General features: G+C 35.8%; 1 protein-coding gene across 4 annotated transcripts in view; it reads right to left on the minus strand.

Moving 5' to 3' along the window:
* Window positions 1–23,546, minus strand: part of LOC106054725 (uncharacterized) — a 91,022-nt gene that overhangs the window by 9,870 nt on the left and 57,606 nt on the right. For 2 of the 4 annotated variants that reach the window (XM_056045801.1, XM_056045803.1), the window contains exon 2: window positions 937–1,099. In XM_056045801.1, coding sequence (XP_055901776.1) covers window positions 937–1,099 — 163 coding nt within the window. Of the gene's footprint in view, window positions 1–936; window positions 1,100–2,271; window positions 2,411–3,430; window positions 3,577–23,546 lie in introns of those variants that run through there. The other 2 variants (XM_056045802.1, XM_056045800.1) reach the window with 2 other exon arrangements.

Genomic DNA, 23,546 nt, shown 5'->3' on the forward strand with positions numbered 1-23,546 from the left:
ACTCTCAAATCCTTCTCCAGGTAGGAGAAAAGGCAGACGTACCAACAGAAGTGAACATCATAGAATGGACTGGTCTTTCATTGATTGAGATTATAGTCAAGGCAAAAGATTGAGGGAGAAGAATGGAGAAACATGATCTGCAGATCGAGTGGTGCCCCAAGAGTTCAACACACTAAAGAATAGTTGGTAAACGTAATTTTAAGTAGGCCTAAATGGGAAAAAGATATTATGATTTTTTTTTATGTTGTATTTAATTCACTGATTTAATTTATTTGCCCTGCGCTCTATGGACTTAACGCTTCCAGTGGTGCCACGTTTCTCCGTCAAAAGCTATTGTCTGCGGGCTTTTTCAGTGCACGGACCAAAAGTTTGGAACTCACTCCCCATTGATCTCAGATAGACAACATGCTACAGTACTTTCAAGAAGAATATTAAGACCTACCTGTTTAAAACTTTTTTAGATTAGTTTGTCATTTTAGCTGTCGTGTTTGTGTTTGTAATGTTATTACAGCGCTTTAAGCCTACATTTTGTTTGTTAACAGCGCTTTATAAGTAAAATTATTATCATTATTATGTTTTATTGTAAAGATGGTGTTGTTGAATGTAAAGATGTGGTCTTTCACTTTGCATTATAAAAAAAAAACATCATTTAACTCTTGGTGTATTGTAAAAACGTCTGCTTTCAATTGTATCGCACTATTTTTGTATCGCATTATTTTTGTATCGCATTATTTTTGTATCGAATTTTTTTTGTATCGCATTATTTTTGTATCGAATTTTTTTTGTATCGCATTATTTTTGTATCGAATTTTTTTTGTATCGCATTATTTTTGTATCGGCTTATTTTTGTATCGCACTATTTTTTCTTAAAACTTTTTCATTTTAAGGTTTTCTCTGGGTGTTAAGACTCGAGCTCACATCTTTCAGACGTCTTACCTGATGTCCGCGGATACCAAGCGTTGCCACGAGCGTTGCTATGGAGATGAGAGCGCAGAAATACGTGACCACCATCAATGGCATGTCGAACGAGACTGCCGATGTGTTGTCCTTGTACAGCATGAAGCCATACTCGTTGCGGAAAGCCCGGAACCAGGTCATTCTGTAACCGAAACAAAAAAGTTTCAAAATTTCTTACAACAAGGCACACGCATAAAAAAACCACAAAATTTAAAAAAAAAAAACATACTTAAAAAAAAAAAAAAAGCTTAAATAAAGGGAAGCACGCCACGTTTACAACCATTTATCTAAATAATGTAAGATTTATTTCCCTTTTCAATACCATACAAAATCAATTAATAACCACTAATTAATTTACTAATTTTGTTGTTGTTGTTGATTAATGTTTTGTTACGAACATTGAATAATTGTGCAAAAGTTTCAACTTGACCTTAGAACGGGAAGTGGGAGAAATAACGTGTTCGAAATTTGTACCCGACAGACAGACAGACAGACAGACAGAGTTGATATAAGCTTTGTAGAAACGAAAACCAGACAATAAAACTGAGTAGCGAATAACAGAGTGAGAACGGTCTTCACGATTTATTGCTTGTTTATGCATCTATCTCTACCTGTCTATGCCCGCTTTTTAGCCTTAGGCTAATTGAGATTTTGAGATTAGCATATATTTACTCCGGTAGATTACTAGTTCACTATAGACCTTGGAGAAGCAATTGTTTATACGTACGAAAATTAAAAATAGAAGCAATGTCCCAACCCAAAAGTGTGGATACACAAAAGTAAAGGATAATAAAGGTTTCTCTTTCAGATTTGGCGATTGATGGGGACAGATGATGTTAAGCTCATCTGGTTCAATCGCCATGGGCTAAAGAGAATGTCATGTGGTCATCACACCAAACAACTTCCCCAAAGTATGTCATGTACCCATAAGAGTTGGGTGGACTCACGACGCCCTAAAAATTCCTGAATTCAAAATTCCAGTCTTCGTAATTTGAACCCGCACCCCAGGTTTGGAAGCCAAGCGATTAACCACTCAACCACAAGGTTCGACACCCGATTCGGGCAGAGTTGTGTTTACTGAGCGCTTAAAGGCAGCACGGAAAACAAACTCCTAGATACCCCCTCCCCTCCCACTAGTCCACAAATCAGATTGGACCGAAAGCGCTCTGAGCATGCTATAAGCATAAAAGTAGCGCTATATAAAAGCTATAATAATAATAATAAGTTTTGCATAAAATATGAATTTTAACATGTTAACGCTACCGAACTGAAAAAAATGTAATTAACAAAATAAATTATAAAGTCAAATTGTACCTTGTACTTGTAAAATTAATCATCTTATAAACTTCAGGAAGAAAATATCCCACTGAGATATTCCACCTAAACAATCTATGAACCAAAAGAGGACACTGTCAAACAGTGCGGTTCAGACATGTTGTAAAGTCTAGGCCCTGAGCTAAGAGAATAGAGCTCTGCCAAACGCAGACGACAGATGGGGTTGACGTGAGGTGAGGGCGACCTGTCGAAACGCCGCTCCTCGTCGCGCATCATTAGTACGTTTTGCGTCACCGATAGCTTTCCATTGGCTAAATGTCAATGATGGTTGAGTTTTGATTGACACGGTCAGCAAGAAACGAGGTTATTTATTTCTCACACACCTGTGCAATGTCTCATTGGTGTTGCAGAGATGTGCTCTCATTTGCCCTTTTTACAGACAGAAGTGTGTAATAAGTGTGCACTATTAGTCTATGAGAACAACGCACTTGATTGATGGTTGGGAAGCGGGGGTGGAGTAAATGATCAATAAAGCGGTACACGTTATGTTTGTAATTATAAATGTGTGTGCACATTTCAACAGTCAACACAGTTTTAGTTTGAGACTATTTTGTAGTCTATTGTTTCACATTACTTCTATTTAAATAAAAAAAAAAAAAAAAAAAGTTAATGTATTATTGAACTGGCAGTGGTAAAAGGGAAGTACAAAGTTTTTAATGATTGTCGCCCTTTGTAAATAATTTTAGGTCTTGAGTTTTAAACAAGATATCTAAGTGTAGATAAATTTTCAATTAATAAAACGATAGCAAACCATTGTACACTATTTTTCCCGTTCTGAAATAGGCCTACTATATATGTGCACATACAAAAGATACTTTGATCCAAATCATTTTTAAAACTAAATTATATTTTTGTCTTTTTGTGCTTTTATCTAGAAACAAACGATAACGAATGGCCACTTTAAGGCTTACTAATAGAAAAACGTGGTGACTTTTAATTTATTGCATTGAAAATATTACCATTTTATCTGAACAAATCTGTTAACACCTTAATAAAGAAATATTCAATTAAGCTAAATTCAGTATATTGAAATACATTACTTTATTCGGTTGTTTTTATTATCAATTAACCGGCCATAAAAACCTAATCGATAAATATAATTACCAATAAAGCAAAAAAAAAATTGTGTATTACGTACTTCAGTATCGATGTATTTGTTCAGGAAAAGTAAACTCGTCAGTGTTAAGTAGTCTAGTTAGATCGTCACAGACCCTCTGCGTTAGGTGACGGCAGGTAGCGCCCAATGTTATATACCTGGCTCTCGAGCTCTGTTGACTAGGGGAAGGGGTGGGGTGGGATCCTGGTTTAAAAATAACGCGAGAGAATTGCCCCCAGAGATCCTCCACATCCTGATTCAAAAGCTCTGCGCTCCAGAAAGAGCAGGTCTCTATTCGGAGCAGTCCCCTATCCGGATAAAGTTTGTGACTTTACTGGGACGGCGCTTGGAGTTAAAATATGACTTTGGACATACGATCAACTACCATTTGAGATTATTTGACAACAGAGTTGAAAACTTGGAACTTATGTATTGATCATAGGATCCAAAAACATTCCACAGCTTGGCTGTCAAGGGCGTCAGCTAAGAATCTTTAGTAATGGATTCTATTTCATTTGGCTTCCATTCGATGCTTGCCCTGTTTTGAGTTATTGTGATAATTATTATTGAATATTATTATTGAATAGACCTTCATTCCGTTTGTTCCCCTAACCTTCATAATAAAAACATGAATTTATAACTATTTAGTTGTTTTTTTATATATATAAAATTAGGACAAAAAACAAACTCGTTCTTCCCTAAAATGTTTTTTTTTTTTGAAGTACAAAATAAAATATTTCATTGAAAAGGTTAATTTGTTAATAATGATAGATATGTAATTTATTACTTGTTTTTTTTTAAGAAATACATTTAAAAACAAAAAGTCAATTACTAAGATATAGGCCTATGATTAAAAAGAAAAATTTTCTTCTTAAAACAGTTACAGTAACAATATTTACTTTTAAGTTAAGTATGCGTCTATGTCTTCTGTGACCAGAGGCGGCCTTAGGGGGGAAGAGATTTGGGCCCCCGCGCCAGACCCCTCAACTTAGGGGGGACCCAGCGATATAGAGAATCTTTTGTTACCGTCATCCTTTCGTACAGATATTCGTGGCCCCAACAAAACCCACGCCCAAGACCCCGCGCTCTGCTAAGCCCGCCTCTGACTCTGACCAACGAATGATATTTAGTTGGATGTAGGTTTTCAGATTAACTGCCGATCGCTTTTAGTGCTTCATAATGGAAAGACCAGATATCTATTTGTGGTTGAGGAGTACCTAGCCAGATATCAATTTGTGGTTGAGGCGTATCTAGCCAGATATCTATTTGTGGTTGAGGCGTACCTAGCCAGATATCTTGTGGTTGAGGCGTACCTAGCCACCAAGTGATGAGGACCTAGACTTTTTCTTCCAGCATGTATGAATTTAATGAATCCGAGATTTCGTTTTGTCGGTCTTCTTGTAAAAAAGTAAAACCCCTTTAACCTGATTCATCAATCTCAAGCATCTTAAGTGTAACTTTAAAAATCTGGTACTATGCGGGCATGCATACTTGATATGTTTTGGATGTTCTTTCAAAATTGTGGGGAGCGGGCAGAAATCAAACCCGAGACCATCGAGACGACAGTACAGAGCGCATACCGCACTACAAGGAAGCCATCACATCACATAAAGAATAGATTTTTCATTTTTTTTAAAATCTGTTGAAGGACATCAAAAAGAACTGCCGTATTAGGCATCAAACACCCTTGTGACGCCACTGCTATGGGATGAGATTCTTAGTTCTTCTTTTGTTTCTTAACGTCCGGAGAATGTGTTCACAACATTGCTGTAGTGTGTTGTTGTCTGGATATCAATGTCGATCGATGCGTTGTGCAAGCTAAGTAACGACTTCTATAAAGGTCTCTCTGACTTGGTCTATGTCATATCTAGTACACTGTGTAACAAGAAGCTTCACTGCATCCAAGGGAGAGCATTACGACTATCCTGTTCAAAACGTATTTAGATTATTTTCTCTTGTATTCGGAGACACGGCGGCTGAGCGGTAAAGCGCTTGGCTTCCGAACCGGGGTCCCGGGTTCGAATCCTGGTGAATACTGGGATTTTTAATTTCGGGATCTTTGGGCGTCTCTGAGTCCAACCAGCTCTAGTGGGTTATTGACAATAGTTGGGAAAAAGTAAAAGGCAGTTTGTAGTTGTGCTGGTCACATGACACCCCTGTTAACCGTAGGCCACAGACACAGATGACCTTTACATCATCTTCCCCATGGGCGTAGCCGGGGGGGGGGTTCTTGGGGTTCAAACCCCCCCACCCCCCGAAATGAAATCCCCCCCCTGGGGCGGGGAACGGAATTAAGTGACTGATTTTTGCTTTCATTTTGTTTATTTTAGGTGAGATTTTAATACTAAATCATCACTTACCACAGCACAGCCGAGGGGGTTTTGAGTTAAAAACCCTGTACCAGGGGGTTTTGAGTTTAAAACCCCCTACCAGGGGCTTTGAGTTTAAAACCTCCTACAGGGGGTTTTGAGTTTTAAACCCTCTACCAGAGGTTTTTGCAGTTAAATCCCCCTCTTCTATAAAACAAAACAAAAAAAAAATGCAAACAGCAATCCCCAAATTCCAACAGCACAATTAAGGAAGATTTTGATTTTAAAACCCCCTCCAAAATTTACGATAAACCCCTCTTCAATATAAAAAAGCAAATTACTCATTCAAAATTTTATGAGCGTAGCCAAAGGGGTTTTGAGTTTAACCCCCCCCCCCCTAAAGTTGGGGTTGGAAGCTAAAAAGTACCTCTTCAATATAAAAAAAAAGCAAATTACACACTATAAAATCTATGAGCGTAGTCAAAGGGGTTTTGAGTTTAAATCCCCTCCTCCAGATGGCTTTTTCTTTAAAGTTAAAAACCCCTCCAGATGGTTTTGAGTTTAAAATTCCCCTACAGAGCGTTTAGAGTTGAAAACCTCTCTCTTCAATATTATTTTAAAGCAAACTACAGTCACCAAATTCTATGATCGTAGCTAAATGGGGTTTTGAATTAAAAAAAACAAAACAAAAAAAAAAAACTCCAGAGATTTTTTAGTTTAACCCCTCAACAGATGATTTGACGAAAAAACTTTCCTTTTCGATATAAAATCTAAAGCGAAATACAGGCATGTAATTCCAAAAGCGTAGTCAAGAAAGGTTACACATTTCTACCAGTGGCTTTGGCTCCATTAATAAAGTGTGAATAGTCTTCTGCCGAAATTGAAAAACATTAAATGTGGCTCAACAAAGATGGCTTAGACAGATTTTAGGAGTCAGTCATAGAGATCGGGTCTAAATCAAAGAAATCATATGCCGAACTGGGAGTCGAATCCTTAGTAAGGTTGTGACATGAGGTTTTGCGGGACATGTTCTCCAACAAAATGAATTACGCAAAATAAGAGTTGCGGAAACAGCTTTCCGGAAAATGGGCCGATCGGTGCGAGAGCGTCTAAGTCAGTAAGAATAGCACATTAGCTTTTTGAAATAAAACTTTTTAATAGCAAGATAATGCACTGTAGATACCTCAGAATATGCATTTTGTTGGCTTTCAATACCAGAAATAGTGCTCGGCGACGGGGCTTCGCCCCGCGCTGGGGGAGCGCTGCGAGCTCCCCCAGACCCCCTTGCTAGCAAGGGCGGGGAGTCTACAATAAACAATAAACGTCTTCCGAAAGGGTCAGAATGTAATAAAGATTAATTATGTACACACACACACATATAATTTTTTTTCCGCGGGGGGGGGGGCATTCCCCCCAAAACCCCTCCCTAAAAAATATTCTGGCTACGCCCATGATCTGCCCTATAGATCACCATAGATCTCTTATTATAGTTCCAAAATCTATATCATGTTTGGGAACAGCGCAAAAGAAACATTATATTGCTATTATGTTTACGATTATTACTTTATTATTATGTCAATCTATTACCATTGATTTTACTATTGGATGGGTATTGTCTGTCTAAATGTCTCATGTTTCTATTTGAAATATAACATATTTGAAAGGCATCTTTGTAATGTAACGTGCAGTAGAGATCCTATCATATCTTATAGATTACATACTTTCTTTCTTAACAGAAAATAATTACGTCCTACGCGTTTTCATGTATCAATCTAGTCGTGGATTTTAATCAAAGATCTAAATTTTGCTAAGTCATTGGTTTTCTTCTTGCTGATTCAGGCAACCCTTTCCATGAATAAATGGCCCTAAAGAAGAAGAAACGCTTGTACGAATTTGTCCTTGCATATGGAATAACAAATGTATCTTTATCTAATGTCTTTCTAAGCATTTTTTTATGATGTGTTTGTTTCTATTTTAAAACACTGCATTCATCTTCAATCTTCGGAATTGAGAACATTGCCATTATTATTATGATGATGATGATGATGATGTTAGAAACGAACGCGTATTCATTCTCTGACGCTGCCAAGGTCGAGTTTCGTTAAAGAGAAACAAAATCCCTCTCAGTTTTATAATTATTATTATTATTACAATGGTTTTGTTTTACATTAAGAAGATGATTAACAAAGTCTCCAGGACACGTTGTATAACAATTATAGCTTTTGCCCAGATAAAATCTCCACCGAGCTAAGAACTCTAGCATTACCAAAAATAAAATGTCTGTCTCAAGACTTAGAACATATGAATGTTCTCTACACAAATTCTATCATAGAACAAGGGAAAACACCGAACCGTTTCTTTGAAATGATTAGTCAGCGGAAATTTCCGATGCGGCCATTGTTTTCCAGCGATTAGGTTTTCTTATTTACAAAGCGACTTTGTCCAGACCTAAAGCTTTTTAGATTACTAAGAGTTCCTATTTGTTAAAGTACCGAATTTCTAGGCCTGGCGTTCGGTAGCCCAGTGACTTATCTTAGTTCTAAGGTTGGGGGCTAACAAAGGCTAAACATTTATAATAAGGAATGCAGTATTTTCTGTGTCTACGAAGCCCCAGCTGTGACCTACATATCTTGCAAAATCCATGGTAAGCATAACCCTCCGCCGGTGGTCGATTAAGATTTTCTTTCCGCCATGTACGTGTGTGCTCGTCAGTGTGGAGGGGAGGATGGAGAAAGAGAGTGATGGGATAAAGAGAGATAGGGAGAAAGGAAAAGACATGGAGAGAGAAAGGAGAATGAGGTGGAGCTAGAGAGGAAAAGAGAGAGCGGGGAAAAAAAGAGACACGAAGGAGGAGGGAGGTAGAGAGTGAATGAGAGAAAGAGAGATTGGGAAGAGAGAGAAAGTAGTGGGGAAGAGATTAAGTGATGCGTAGAGAGGAAGAGAGATCGAGAAGAAGAAAAAAGATACAAAGAAGGAAGAAAGAGAAAAGAAAGAGATATTCACTAGTTATTGAAAGATAAATGTCATTCGTCTATTTCTTTTGCGGTATCACTAGAAAATAGTTACAATATACCGAGCTAACCCCCCCCCCCCTCTTTTTTTTTTGCTATTCTACATGGAGCAGATGCACAGATACTCGGATGTATAAGATATATTTTAGATCTATATCAACGAGACAATGTTATATTTCCTTTAGTCTGCTACATAAAGATAGGTGCGTTAACTTCTGTATTAATACCAACCACCTGATGTCCTGGTATAGGACAGGTCAAAGGTGCGCTTCGAGCTATCAATACAAAACAATAATGATGTGCGTAGCCTTCCATACCGCAGTTCAACTTTGGCACATCCTTCCATCAATAGCATTGTCAAGGGGAGACAACCGCGAACACACCCTGATGGTTATCCCTTGTCGCTCGCTCGAAGGATCTCTCCGACAAGTTCCGGTAACAGACGACACCGATTTAGTTTCAATGAACCACTATCTGCGCACCTACGAAGCCCGTCAGATGACGTCATTGGATTGTTCAGTTCTAAATATAGAATGGCTGAAAACGAACACACAAGCTCAGCGCTAAATCCAGATCTAGATCTTTCTGATTTTAAGTATTTCCCACCACACGTTCTGGTTTTGATCAACGGAGATAAGATATTTGATTTTATACAGTGTTTATATGCATATTTCTCAAACCATTTTTTATCCATAAATGGTTTGAAGTTATCAATGCATATCGATAATTGGAACAGCGTAGCAGACAGAGGACATCGCTTATGTAATGAGCAGTAGCTTTGGGTCTTTCCCTTAAATTAAAATACTCAGAAAAACACAAAGATTAAAATAGTTCTTATTCCATGTGCAGGGACAAATTTGTATGATGTCCTCAACGCCATTAGAAGCTAGAACGACCTGCCTGAATTAGCTAGGACAACCAATAACGTAGTATAATAAATGAATGAATTCCCAGAATTAAAAAAAAAACAACAGAAAAAAAAAACATTCCATACTAGATATCATTGTCTTATTATAATCTGAATTGTTAAAGAAATAAGTCAATCATACAAGTTTTTATTTTAAATCACTTCCTTCTTTATGACGCTAGCGTATAATTATAATTTCAAATTCTATTTTATTTCTTGTGAAATGCTTCATTAATAGAAGCAGTCTTTCCAGAGAGCTTACACAGACGAGCTTCTGTATTACAGTCCGGCTACTTCCTACAGAAGACGGTGTGAAAAATGTTATGAACGTCTATTTCTGCATTCGACTATTTAGTAAATACAAAGAAACAATCGTGTCGAGTGCGGGAATACCCGCTGAAAGCGTGTTAAGAATAGCCAAATTTAATTTTATGATGATTATATTTTAAAAAAACGTAAAACCTAATTTTTCATTGTTTGGCCAATTTTTTTTCTAAATAATATGCATAAACAATCAAATTGATAAGCCAATTATTGAAGCCATTTAAAAAAAAAAAAAAATTGAAGTATCCAGATTTCAGCCAGTGATTAACTTTTTGAACTCGCAAGAATTCGCAAGAAATTGAAAAAAAAAACAACAACTTTGGATCTTGTCTATCAAAAAAGCTGATCATATTTTTTTGGTTGCCTATTTTTATAAGCCTGAATATATTTTTCAAGGAGACAAAGTTCAGATTAGCTCTTCATAAACATGCTCTGTTCATGTTTATGTTCATCTTCATGTTTATGTTAATGTGTATTTTCATGTTTATGTTAATGTGTATGTGTATGTGTATGTTCATGTTTATGTTCATGTTTATGTTCATGTTCATGTTTATGTTCATATTTATGTTCATATTTATGTTCATGTTTTTTTTTTCCACGTTTATATTTATTTTCTTGTTAATGTCTATTTCATATTTTCATGTTCATGTTTATTTTCATATTTATTTTTTCGGGGACAGACTTTCTTCACTAAACAAAAATCAAATGTAAAACTAAAACTTACTTGTATAAATTAAACATTGCATATGTAGATACGACAGCTATCAATTATATCTTTCACTTGCAGAATAAGCAGGGCCCCTACCCCCTCCAAATACATTCCATATAGGTACCAAGTAACATAGAGACCTTGGACTCCTTTCCATGTTAGCTATGTCAGTATAAACACCTATGTTATCCCTGTTGTCAATGTACTTAATGGTCTCTCTTATCACGTCGAATCGACCGTTGTTTTTTTAACTGCACTCAATGATCTTTTAATGTAGAAAATATTTTTTTTTTTAATTTCCATGTTATTATTTATAGAAATATAAAATTGTCAAAAGAAATTCCTTACACTGATTTTCGAAACGGAAAATAGAAATTTGTTTCACGTGATAAATATAATAGATGCGTTTTGTCTCTAGTCAAATGAGAGGAAGTTGGATGCAAGGTCATAAACATAGTACAGGACAACAGTTTGAAGACCTCTGTATAAGACCACAGTGTGAGGATGTGTAAGACCACAGTGTGAGGACCTCTGTATAAGACCCCAGTGTGAGGACCTCTATATAAAATCCCAGTGTTAAGAACCTCTGTATAAGACCACAGTGTGAGGACCTCTGTATAAGGCCACAGTGTGAGGACCTCTATAAAAGACTACAGTGTGAGGAAACTTGTACATCCCAAGACCATTAGTATAAGACCATAATAAGACCATTAGGAGAGGGTGCTGTAGATGACCACAGAGTAAGAAAAACTTATTTTTTCCCTTCACACAAACTGTCGTGGCTGACTATCCTGTGGCTTTTTATAAGAATTATTTATTTGAGAAATATTTCCCAAAATTTCTATGAAAAATGATGTCAAATAGTACCAACGATACATAACAGGATTCTGTGATCACGATAATAGACTAAATCAATGGTCAAAGGTTTAGCCAATAATAGCATCTTTATTCATTTATATTTATATATCTCTTGTCTATTGGGGTACAAAAGTAAAGTAACAAATCTGAACTTGCTAAAAACAACAACTCTGCAACAAGAAACCGGTTGTTAATAAGGCTTACTTTTTGACATTTAGTCGATAAAGTATTAGTACAAAGCAGTTCCTTCATTCAGTAACCGTAATAAAATAGGGACTTTCTAGAGTTATTTATTATCGGTCCGATTATATCAACGCCACTCGTTGTTCAGGAAACATGAAAAGAACCAAGATGCCTATGTGTAGTCGCTGAATGACCAGCCAGGAAAACCAGTGACTTGGCAGAATTTAAGTCATTGGTTAATATGCATGACTAAATGCATGACGCGTAGGACGTAATCATCTTCTTTTTTGAAGTAACGTCTGTATTATATAAGATAAGAAGATAAGAATGAACTCTTTATCTTGTGTCTGTTGTATTTATGTGTATGTTTCTGCTGTGCTGTCTTTAAATGAGAAAAGAGTCCTTGTAATCACAACACATTTTCCATAAGGATCAGTAAAGCAGTCTTAGTCTTAGTCTTTTCAATTATTTTAAATTTGAAAACAAGGTATCGCAGAGATTAGTGTATTATTTTAAGGAGTCTAAGAGTCTACTATTAGCAAAATTTAAGTCATTGGTTAGCAAGCATGACTAGATTGACCTAGGAACACGCATAGGACGTAATCATCTTTTTTTTTAATTTACTTCTCTATTTTATAAGATAAGATAAGACACTTCCTGTGTGCTATTCTTATAGGTGTTTTTTTTCCTCGAAATGTATCGAACTAATATTCCACAGAGACATGCCTGTTATGATTAAAGTTCAGAGATATTATTTAGGTTTTGAAGAAAACAATTTTAAGTTTGTTTGCAATATTAGCATTGTGTCCAAGAGCTGAACTAATCATGTCTTCATCTGTCCCTTAGTCTTTGGGGTACCACACATAATCTGTTAATCTATGTCCACTTTAGTCTCTGGGGCACCACACATAATCTGTTAATCTATGTCCACTTTAGTCTCTGGGGCACCACACATAATTTGTTAATCTATGTCCACTTTAGTCTGTGGGGCACCACACATAATCTGTTAATCTCTGCCCACTCCTCTCTGTCTTTTTCCGGGATGAGTCTCTCTTCCATTGTGGAACATAGTCTTCCCATCTATTCTTTTGTCAGACTCGCCTGATAACTGATTTCAGTGACTTTGGCGTTTCTTGAAATATGGTTGTACAATCTTAGCTTGCATTTTTAACAATAGTGAAGAAGCTCTTAATGGACTGATTCCAATATCGTGATCCTGTTTCAGATTTCCTCGTATGGTATTGTGTGCCTAAAATCTTGTTTCCACGTCTAGGATCTGACCGTACAAATTTTATAACCAGCTGGTGATTCCTAGCAGATCTAGGTTACTTAGTTCAAATACTAAGAATCGTCTCGTATTTTACAATCATATATTGACAGAGCTGTAGTACAACCTAATATTATGTATCCTGCTACGAACTGCTAACGTTTCAACATTTCTCTGGGCCAAGCTAAAGTCTACTTTACGACATGTAATATATTGGCTTTAACCTTTTCAACTGGCATTTTTTGAGTGCAAATCTTTCCTAATACCAGATCATAAAAGCTTTGAACTTGGAAATATTACACAACAGGATCCTGTTTTCTCATGACTTATGATGTAAGCCTGAACATGTAGGTTGCATTCTTTATTCCAAATGTCACTAAAGGTTTTACTCAGTCCAAAAGTAATAACTACATAGGTCTAGAAAAGATTTTAAATCTGTAATGCGAAAAAGTACCAGAATTCCATAGATTTTACGCTAAAATTGATATTAGATAGTGATACTACTCTCAGTAGAAAACGTACTCAGCAACAAAGATGCGAAATGTGTTCACAATGTTGAAAATAACATTCTGTTTCTATCAAAATTCAAATCACAAACATATTCTTACTAGTCGACCGGCGGCGTAGCATGCGCCGCTCTTTTGCAGGGCCGGCCATAGGCCACAGCAACCTATCCGACCGCAGTGGGCCCCACACTTTCATAGGACCCGCGCTAATTCTATGTGTAAATTATTAAACTAAACCATTTTATATCTCATGAAATATATAGACAAAAATTGTCGTTTTGGGGTGTCATTCAATATGGAAAACGCCAATCCTACGGGCGATAAATAGAAACGGCAATTTGCATTTAGCCGTAATTGTGTAATCTGGTGAATGAAGCTTTTCGAGCCTCAAACTAATGAAGAATTACTTTAGTTCAACAATTCTCGTAGATTGAAACATTGGTCCACTGTTACAATTGAGCGTGATCCATGTAGGAAATAAACATTTTCATGATACACTGTAAGACTTCGCTACACGCAAGGCTCGTAAAGTTCGTGGGATAACTCTATCCGCAGAAATAAAAGTGTGATCTTTCCTTTACAACTTCTTCCCGTCCAAACTCTTGAGCGAAGAAGAGAATTATATATATATAGATAATAAAAATGTTAAAAGCAATGCTAGTATCAAATGCGGAGTTAAAGTTTTTCTTTGGATGAAGTTGTGAAACAGGACTACGTTGTATTCTGGCAGAAGTATTTTTGTTTAAATAACTCAATTTTTATTTTAAAGTTTATTTAAACTCTCCACCGTAATTAAATATCCAGTCAAAAAGATTTCAGTGTTAACGCATCAGTGAATGTTGAATTCATAGCTCATAAAAAATTACCTGCACGGTTGTTGGAAAAGAAGAAGATGCAGACAGACAAAGCGACGGGCAGACAACATAAGACAATAGACGGGCCTGTCACTGAAAGAGGTTCTATCCAAGGGAAAAGGCAGGAATGGAGAAATACGGTCGACAATTCTTGCATGGTGTCCCAACGGTTGAACAGACTAATGGATTGGTAAAAGGTAAAAAAGGTAAAATTATAGAATAGCTAGGCATAAGCCGAGTCTGAATTATTTTCTCGTCTTATATTTTTAAGACATTTTAGAAATGAAACTACTTTATCCAAGCCTATACTTCCTGTGGGGAAGGCAAGTAATGACAGCGGCTACAGTATCAACATATCTCACTATTTGTAGTTCAATTTTAAAGAAATCAAAATAATTACAGTAATCAAATATGTTTGCTTTTGCAAGACTTTGACATCCTGATATCAGAAATAAATGAGATGTACTTCTCAAGTCACATCCAAATAATCGAAATACAGTAAAGAAGTATATAGATGGTTCAATAATACAACGTAATTTTTTTTTATAACAAACTCACTCAGACAGTTTTTAGGGACCGCCAAAGAAATGAAGACTCCAAAAAGTAGCTCCTGTAACCTTTACGTAAATCTTGGTATCAGTATCAGAAATTAATGGACCTCATTCACCAATCGTAAACAAACAACATTTAGCTAAATGATTCTATATATCTTCTATACAAATGATGTAATCCATAGTGGTTGTCACGTGATACGTATTTTTCATTGTTTTATCAATATTATGACGTGGCTAAATGTGTTTATTCATGATTTTTGAAAGAGGTCCATTTGCTAGATCTCATTTCGCTAAATAATAATGTATTGAAAATCGGTGGATTAAAAGTACCCAAAGATGGAACTAGAATTGGGCATTTTGATTAATCTGTGGAATTTTACTTCTAGAGAGACGATCTTTTTCCCTTTTCGCATAATACAAAGAGGCCGGTCCTTTTTAGACAACTGCAGTCACAGGTTGGGCATCTGTAATTACCAGTCGTTGTAGCACTTTCACCCTTCTTTCTACTTCTGGTGTGTACGCCATCTGCAAACCAGGTCCCTGCCTTCATGCTTGCTCTCCATGTGGATCTTACCTGTGTCTCATTTTCAAAACTTCATGTCGCGTTTGCAAGCTTTAGTATACCTAAATAGAAGGTGGCCTACGACGCCCCTGCCTTTTATTAGAACACAGTACAGAATGTCTTATGGGAGTCGAATACGTCACATATAAACCGCACACCTGTCTGACATAGACATTATTATTATTTGTTTTTTGAGTAGACGTTAATAGTTCAAGCATATTGCGTTTATTTTCACTACAGTAAGGATTAGACTTTCTTGGAATCCTATTGCACGCTCTAACTTTACATAATATATTTGTGACTTTCCAGGACGTGACGTTATTGACATTTGGTACTTCGACCATAAAACTTGGCACGCCAGCATGTCCTGCTAAATGGAGTGTGAAGCCGTGACCTGTTTTGAGGCCCATGAACAGGATGTTAATATGTCAAGTCCATAAGTAGTATCTGTCAGTCATTCAAACTTTGAATGAGAGTCAACTGAAAGACATTTCCACCACCGCAGCAAGATCCGTTTCACTGAATGACAACAGTGAACGTTTTATCATTTTTCAGATATATATTGTCAACGCACCGTTATATGAGAATTTAAATATCTTTACGGTCAGTCATGAATGTCACCAATGCTGGGTAATCTGTGTTACAGGCTTCGTGGAAATCAAATTTGGATTTTGTTCAAAGAGGTGCCTACTGCAAGCCCATTGGAAGACATTTCTCACTCTTGTCAATCTTTTTTTTTTTTTCATAGCATGCTTAGTATTGGAGGCTCGGTGGCTAAGTGGTAAAGTGCTTGGCTTCCAAACCGGAAAGGTGTGAATCCTGGTGAAGACTGGGGATTTTTAATTCCGGGATCCTAAGGGCACCTCTGATTCCTCCCCCCCCCCCAAAGCGCTAACTTGTACCCGACATTAATAAGGAAATGTAAAGGACGTTGGTAGTTATGCTGGTCACATGACACCCTCGTTAACTGTGGTCCCCAGAAACAGATGACCTTCACATCATCTGCCCTATAGATCGCAAGATCTAAAAATGGAGCTTTAGTTTATTGTTTGTATTACTTCTTGTTATAGTCCATAATTCTTAATCAAAGTCAACTTTCTTTATGCATTTCTTTCTCAACAAAAATTAGGAAGATTGGTTCTCCACGGGTCGATGATGATTTTAATGTCAAGAGTGCTGGAGGTGTATTTTTTTTTTTAAATCACATTTCTCTAGGAGTTTTGTAATTCCGCTTTTGTTCGTGTGGGCATAAAAGAAACAGTTAAGTAACAAGTTTTCGTTTTCAAGAAAAGAGTTCTAGCTGAAAATGTCGCATGGAAATTTCGACATGAGGATTAATAAAGAATTTTTTTTTGCCCACTCAGATATCCGGGTTCAAACCTTGACACATACTTTCTATTAATTGAAGAGTTTAAGATTTTTTTTGTGTGAATTTTTTTTACCAAGACAAGAATAGAAGACAAAAAGCAAAAAAAAAAAACAAAAAAAAAAAACATTTCCATTATGTTAGCCATGTTCAACTTTTGTTGGCGCGCTGGTGCGTACTGGAGAGGATATAAGCGCGGGTGTCTAAGACTTAAGATCTATATATTTGGGGGCAAAGGCCGTCAACATGAAGGTAAAATATAGATTAAAGACATTTTCCGAAGCACATGAAAATGAATGCACACCAGCTTTGGCCACACAATGGTTAGCTTTTTACCATGCTCAAAATGTTCATCTGGGATTATCTACATCAAACGAGTCCCAGTGTAAATAAATAAATAAATAAATAAATAAAATAAAATAAAAAACAATTAGTTATCTTTTAATGTGCAGATGTTCCTTAAATAGAAAATAATTACGTCCTATGCGTACATTAATCTAGTTGTGTATGCTCATTATAGACTGAAACTCTGCCAAGTCATCGGTTTTTCTGGCTGATTCTGGTAACTTGTTCTATGCTCTAATTGCACAAGGAAAGAAGGAGCACTTGCACCAATTTGTCCTAGTACATGCCAGTGGTTCCCAAACCGTTTCCATAACGGAACACTTCGCACAATCGGAGTATTTAGCGGAACACTGTTGTTTTTTTTTAGATTGGTATGGGATCCTTAGGGCGCCTCTGAGTCCACCCAGCAGGGGAAAAGTAAATGCGGTTGGTCGTTGTGCTGGTCACATGACACCATTGTTTACCGAAGGCCACAGAAAAAAAAATGACCTTTACATCATCTGCCTTATAGACCACAAGGTCTTGTAAAGGGGAACTCAAGTAACGTCCGTATTTTGTAAGACGAGAAACGTCAGAAACACTTGAAAACAAATAAATAATTTGATTTAAGAGATATGATAGATTGTTTTTAAAAAGATCGTATTGTTTCGCAAATATTTTATAAAGCAAAGATAGATTCAATTCATACATGCATTTACAGTTAAAAAAAAAAACTTACTTTTTTTTCTCAGTTTTTGATATGTTAACAAAAATGTACACAAATCTGTTTCTTTTTTCTTGCACAGTGTACAATGTACATTGCTTTAATCGCTAAAGTAATTTCGTTCAAAACCTTGAATCATTCTTTATATATAAACCTACAATTGATTCAGTTCTTACAATATGGTTATGAGGAAAATTTTGTTTACATTTTTAGATGACATTGATGACGTCAAACTTTTTTTTTATTATTATCATCTCAGCATTTCTGACATTTTTTGTTTCCTAACCCCAGAACTTAAGATTGTAGGCCTACATACACCCGATCAACTGTTTTGTTTTGACACTTACAAAATTTAAAAAAAAACAACCTATTTAGACTGTTATCATCAGTTTTAAAAGATTTGATGTCCTTGACATCCAGAAATCCAAAACATTCTAGGTCAAGGACCTTTTTTTTTAAAAAGTATTTTATTTTCTAATTTCGTCTGGTCTGTTGACATGACTTTTAGAGCACGGTAAATAAACGCAACATTTGTATAAAAGCCTATACAGGTCTGGAGTAACAGAAGTTAATGCAGACGCCACGAAACTAAAACTGAAAAAAGGGCATCCACTAACGAAATATATTATTTTTAATTTCAAAATATGCATGCTTGAAATTAAAACGAGAAAATCTTATTGCATTTACGAGTACTTAAAAACAGGGTTGAAGCTAAATAGGGTCTCGGGTTCGAATCCAGGTAAGAACTGTGAATTTTAATTTCGTGACCTCTGGGCGCCTCTGAGTCCACCAAGCTCTAATGGGTACCTGACGTTTTGTCTTTGTGCTGGCCACATGACACCCTTGTTAACATATATAATTATATAGTGTAGAATTTTAGATCTATAAAAAAAATGAAAATTTTAACAAATTTATTTTTGTTACTATTTCGTAAAGACATAAAAAAATTTATATATATATAAATATATATATTCTTGTGTGTGTGTGTGTATGTTTTGCAAAGATACTTTGGCTTAAATCTTTCTTTCTTTTTTTTTTTCATATTTTCATTATTTTTCAATTAGTTTACTCGCTGAAGTAATTTCCACATCAGTAAATACAACGTAACTTAATCTAGGGCAAACATTTGACCTATTTAAGTATAACTATGATCAAATAAATGGACTATAGAAAAACGGAACAAAAAATTCGATACCATTTTATTTTGGGAAAATATAGCTTTCGTAAACAACTCCCCCCCCCCCACCTTTAAATGGAATGCAAATCATTGGATGGATGGAGAGTTCGTCATTTTGGCTGTGCGGATATCTCGCGATGTACAAGGGAGAGTCCGGGGGGGGGGGAGAGAATGTGTGACCTGGTTTCAATTCGATATCTTTTGCGCTAGTTAGCCCGGCTTGTTGACCTAAATATATTATATTTATTTATCTGCAGAATTCCACCAAACACACACACTCAAAAAAGAATTACATTCTCTAATTGGGTCAAAGTCCTTAAGATTCCCAAGTGGCATTATGTTACACAATACTCAATGCAGAATCGGGAGTCCTATTAAAAGTACTTAACGATTTTTAACAAAAAGCTAATTATTAAAAATATGTTTGAGGCTTTCATACCGTATTCATCTAGGGTTTTTTTGTTCAACTTAATGATGCTTTCACGTACCGGGACTACGTCAAAATTCAAAAGTCTTATTTTTTAATGTCTGACTGATTCAGTTATTATTTAGATCTCTCCATTGATTGCGCGCTAGTACAGCGATGCCCAAACTACGACCCGTGGGACTAATTCGGCCTTTGACGTGAGGTTTTTCCGCCCTTTGTCCAGAGTACAGAATGAATCCGCAAAGCATTGGATCTATAAGACTTGGTAATTTTTTTTATTTTTTTTATTTCGCGTTCATGCGACCCGTAATAAATATTTTGACCCCAACCCAAAAAAGTTGAACACCACTGCGCCTGTAAGGTGTGAACTATTTAGCGCATTCAAGGACAAAAAATCTCTGTCGAGTAGCAGAGGATCAATGGTTTCCGCCCCACTTCAGGTGACACAACTGAAGTAGAGAAGCTCAGAAATAAACACTTCATGATTTTTTTTCCTCCCTGTCGTCTGCTAAAATTTCAATGCGTTCAGTAAAAGAAAATAAGAATAGAAGTTCCTTAATAATGCCAATATTTAATCCCACTTGCGTAAATCTGTGCACTATATTTAAAGCACTTTAGAGAAAGGTAAAGAAACAGAGTGTGAAATGCACAGCTGGTCTAGACATCTTTGCGCTTATCAATAATGTAACGCTGAGTCAGTGAAAAAAAAATTAGCTCTTAGTTCTAGACCTATATGTCCTACAAATATAACATTGTGTCACGTACATTTACATAAGACTTTTTTTTGTTCTTGTCATTTTTAAAAATCTAGGAATATGTTAACAATTCCACATTCGTCTTTCGTTAAATATAGTCTAAATTATACTGGATTAGACACACGCAGAGCTCATGTCAGATATGGCTTGAGATAACAGTGAAATCTGGCCACAACTTTTTTTTGCCAAATTTATTTTATTTTTTTACTTGTTTAAAAAAACATTTCCTTGTTATTACATTTTTGTTGCAAATTTTTTTTTTTCACAATTTAATTGGGGGGCGGGAGGGTTAAAAGCATACCTTAATGAGTGTAGTTGCTGGCCGTTGGCTTGTAGGCGTAGGCGTGTTATATCTTAACTTATACAACTTAAATACATTCTTGGTGAACAATATTATATATATATATATATATATATATATAACTTTGATTGCAATATAAATAAATTTAACTTAAGATAAAATGAAATCAATGTATGAGACTTTAGTAATACTATACTGAACAAAATCTAACTCACTACAAAAACACGTCTTTTCACTCTGGCGATCTGGAGTCGTCCCTCCTAGCTAAGACCAAGTGACGACAATGCTGTTTGTCTTGCATCATTCCCAACTAATCGCTAACCCCTTCCCACTGTCCTCTTAGAAGCGCATAAAAACACACACACTCCATTACGATGAGCATTAGTTTATTTGTTTTGTTAAAGTTTACATATAGTTTGAAGTTATCTTAAAAAAACGAATTATCTTAAATATTGTCTTATAGTGTTAGCACTAACATTTAAGACGAATGTTTGTGAAAAAATATGATATTATAAATTAGAAACTGATTTTGAAATTTGTATGCATAACCAGGACAGAAAACCAAATAAAAAACATATTTTTTAAATATTTGAAACATTCTTTGATCATGGTGTCTTTGATGGCAAAGAAAATTTCACTTTCATGAGACACAAAAGAGTAGTGGCACTTGTTTTAGAAAGGCTACAAAATATCAGCAGCTGGGTAATTCAATAGCGTTAATTTTAATTTGTTCTACCATTGCAATCATCATCTTATGCAGTAGCCGCATTAAAGTTTTCGGACAGTGTTATTTTTTTGGTCGTGAAACTAATACATATAGTGCAAATTAACATCATATAACATATTCTGTATGACTTACTAAATTAAGCAAATCATTTGCCCTGGAAAATGAAGTCAATTCGTGAATTGTTATTATTTACAAATAAGCAAATGAGTTTTAAAAAATAAATATGACAAAAAAAACATTTGGCTTGCATGTTTGACACTTGATTCATTTGATCCTTTTTAACCTCCAGTTATCATTTTTAAGAAACGAAATAATATAAAGGTTAGTGCATGTTCTTTGATATTTTTTTCTTGTAATTCATAAAAAACGCCGATGGGCCAATTTGGTGTACAGCCCCCGAAGTACGTTAATGCATCAACCTGAGGCAGCCATGTTACCTTTTCAAAGGTCATTTTAAATTTAGGACAAAAAAATCAATCAAATGAACAGCAGGGAAAAGAATCAAATATTTAATCAATGCTTGTTTTTTTTTTATAAAGGTCTTTTGAAGGTATAAAATCACTGAATTCGCAATGTCATATTTTGTTTTGATTTCTTGTTTTAAGGGATTTTCACCAATGGCAGACTATAAATAGTTGTTTTTTTGGGGGGGCATCCGGTGTACAGTATAAAATGTTGATAAACAATGTTTCGTTTTAAGATTACATATTTTTTGTGCAATTAGGAGCATGGAAGGATACAATTTTATTTAAGCTTTTCTGTTTGTGGCTAATTTTCAAAAAATTATTTGGCAACCTTTAAATTCCATTTAGCGTTTTTGAAAATGTGAAGCGCTCGTAAAAAATCCTAAATAAGATTTTATAAGGCCCTAAGACATAGTGTAAGTGTTGGCTAACGTCTAAGCATTTAAGAACACCAGAAGCTGCAGCGTTTTAAATCTTTTTCCTCACACGTGGTCTGTTCAACATCTGCGACCCTGGACAAATTTTTTTTTATATTTGCTTTCCCAAAGGGCCCATCCTGTGCAGTTGGTGTCAGTCTTTATGTCAGGCTGACATCAGCGTATCTTAATTCATTCCTATTAAAATTAGAGTTCAGACCATAGTTGTGCTAAAATAGGAAGATTGCCTGACACGAATGTCACCATAGCTTCTAAAAGGCTACTGAACAATAAATGAAAAGGAAACTAAATTTGGAAAGTTTATAGAATTTTTTAAGATTCTAAAAATTGTCAATTTTAATTTCAATAGCCAAAGCTTTAATGGATTAAGCTCTGGCTGCTGGGTCCGTGGTTTGCCCCAGGTGTATCGTCACATTTATTTCAGGAGCCATCAGTTGCTAGCTACTTTCACCTTGACATATCTCTCACGAGGTCATCGGGACATATATAGCCTATATGAGTTCCACAGAAAAACTTTTTGTCTGTATCACGTGTTGGAAAAATATGCAGGTCGCAGCTAAGCTCCTCGGTGTTATTGCACGAGACCTTAATCTTCGGAATAAAATTTAGAAAAGTTGCAACTTTACCATAGTATCGTCAGGTCGAACACTGACGTACTGTGAGAGTTGGGGCGAGGATATAAACACTTAACAACAGTAAGGCACAACCAACGTCCCTTGGGCCATACCCGTGACCCTGACCGATCTGACCCCGACCAAATTATTCTGCGCATAGTATAAAATATAAAACCCTAGATATTCTGTTCCACAGAACTCGCTGATTTTGTATTTTATTTTATGCATTTATTTATTTAATGCGATGATGTGGCTCTTATCTTATCTTATATAATACAGACGTTACTTCAAAAAAGAAGATGATTACGTCCTACGCGTCACGCATCTAGTCAAGCATGTTAACCAATGACTTAATTTCTACTTTTCTACCAAGTCACTTTTTTTCCTGGCTGGCTCAGGCAACCCATTCCAAGCTCTAATGTCAGGAGCATTTGTACAAATTTGTCCTAGCATATGGAACGAGAAATGTGCCTTTATCTTTGTGTCTTTTTGAGTATTTTATTAAATTTTGTTTTGTATTTGAAGATTATGGTTCAGTTGTTTATGTATAATTGCTACTTTACTTTTGAGTCTTCTCACTTCAATTTATTTGGCCATCTGGCTCAAAAAGTTTGGCCAACCTTTTTCTTTTAAAGAACATCTCAAAGTTTTATATGAAAAACCAAAAAAAGAGAAAATCTTTCATCTGTACCAATTTGTTGACATGTTGTTTTTTTTTAACCTATTGACCTATAGCTGTGTTTCCCAAACTACGTACCTCAATAGGTGTTCCACAAACTAATGAAATAACAAACTAGT

Source organism: Biomphalaria glabrata, chromosome 11 (assembly GCF_947242115.1).
Source record: "Biomphalaria glabrata chromosome 11, xgBioGlab47.1, whole genome shotgun sequence".
Lineage (NCBI taxonomy): Eukaryota > Metazoa > Mollusca > Gastropoda > Planorbidae > Biomphalaria > Biomphalaria glabrata.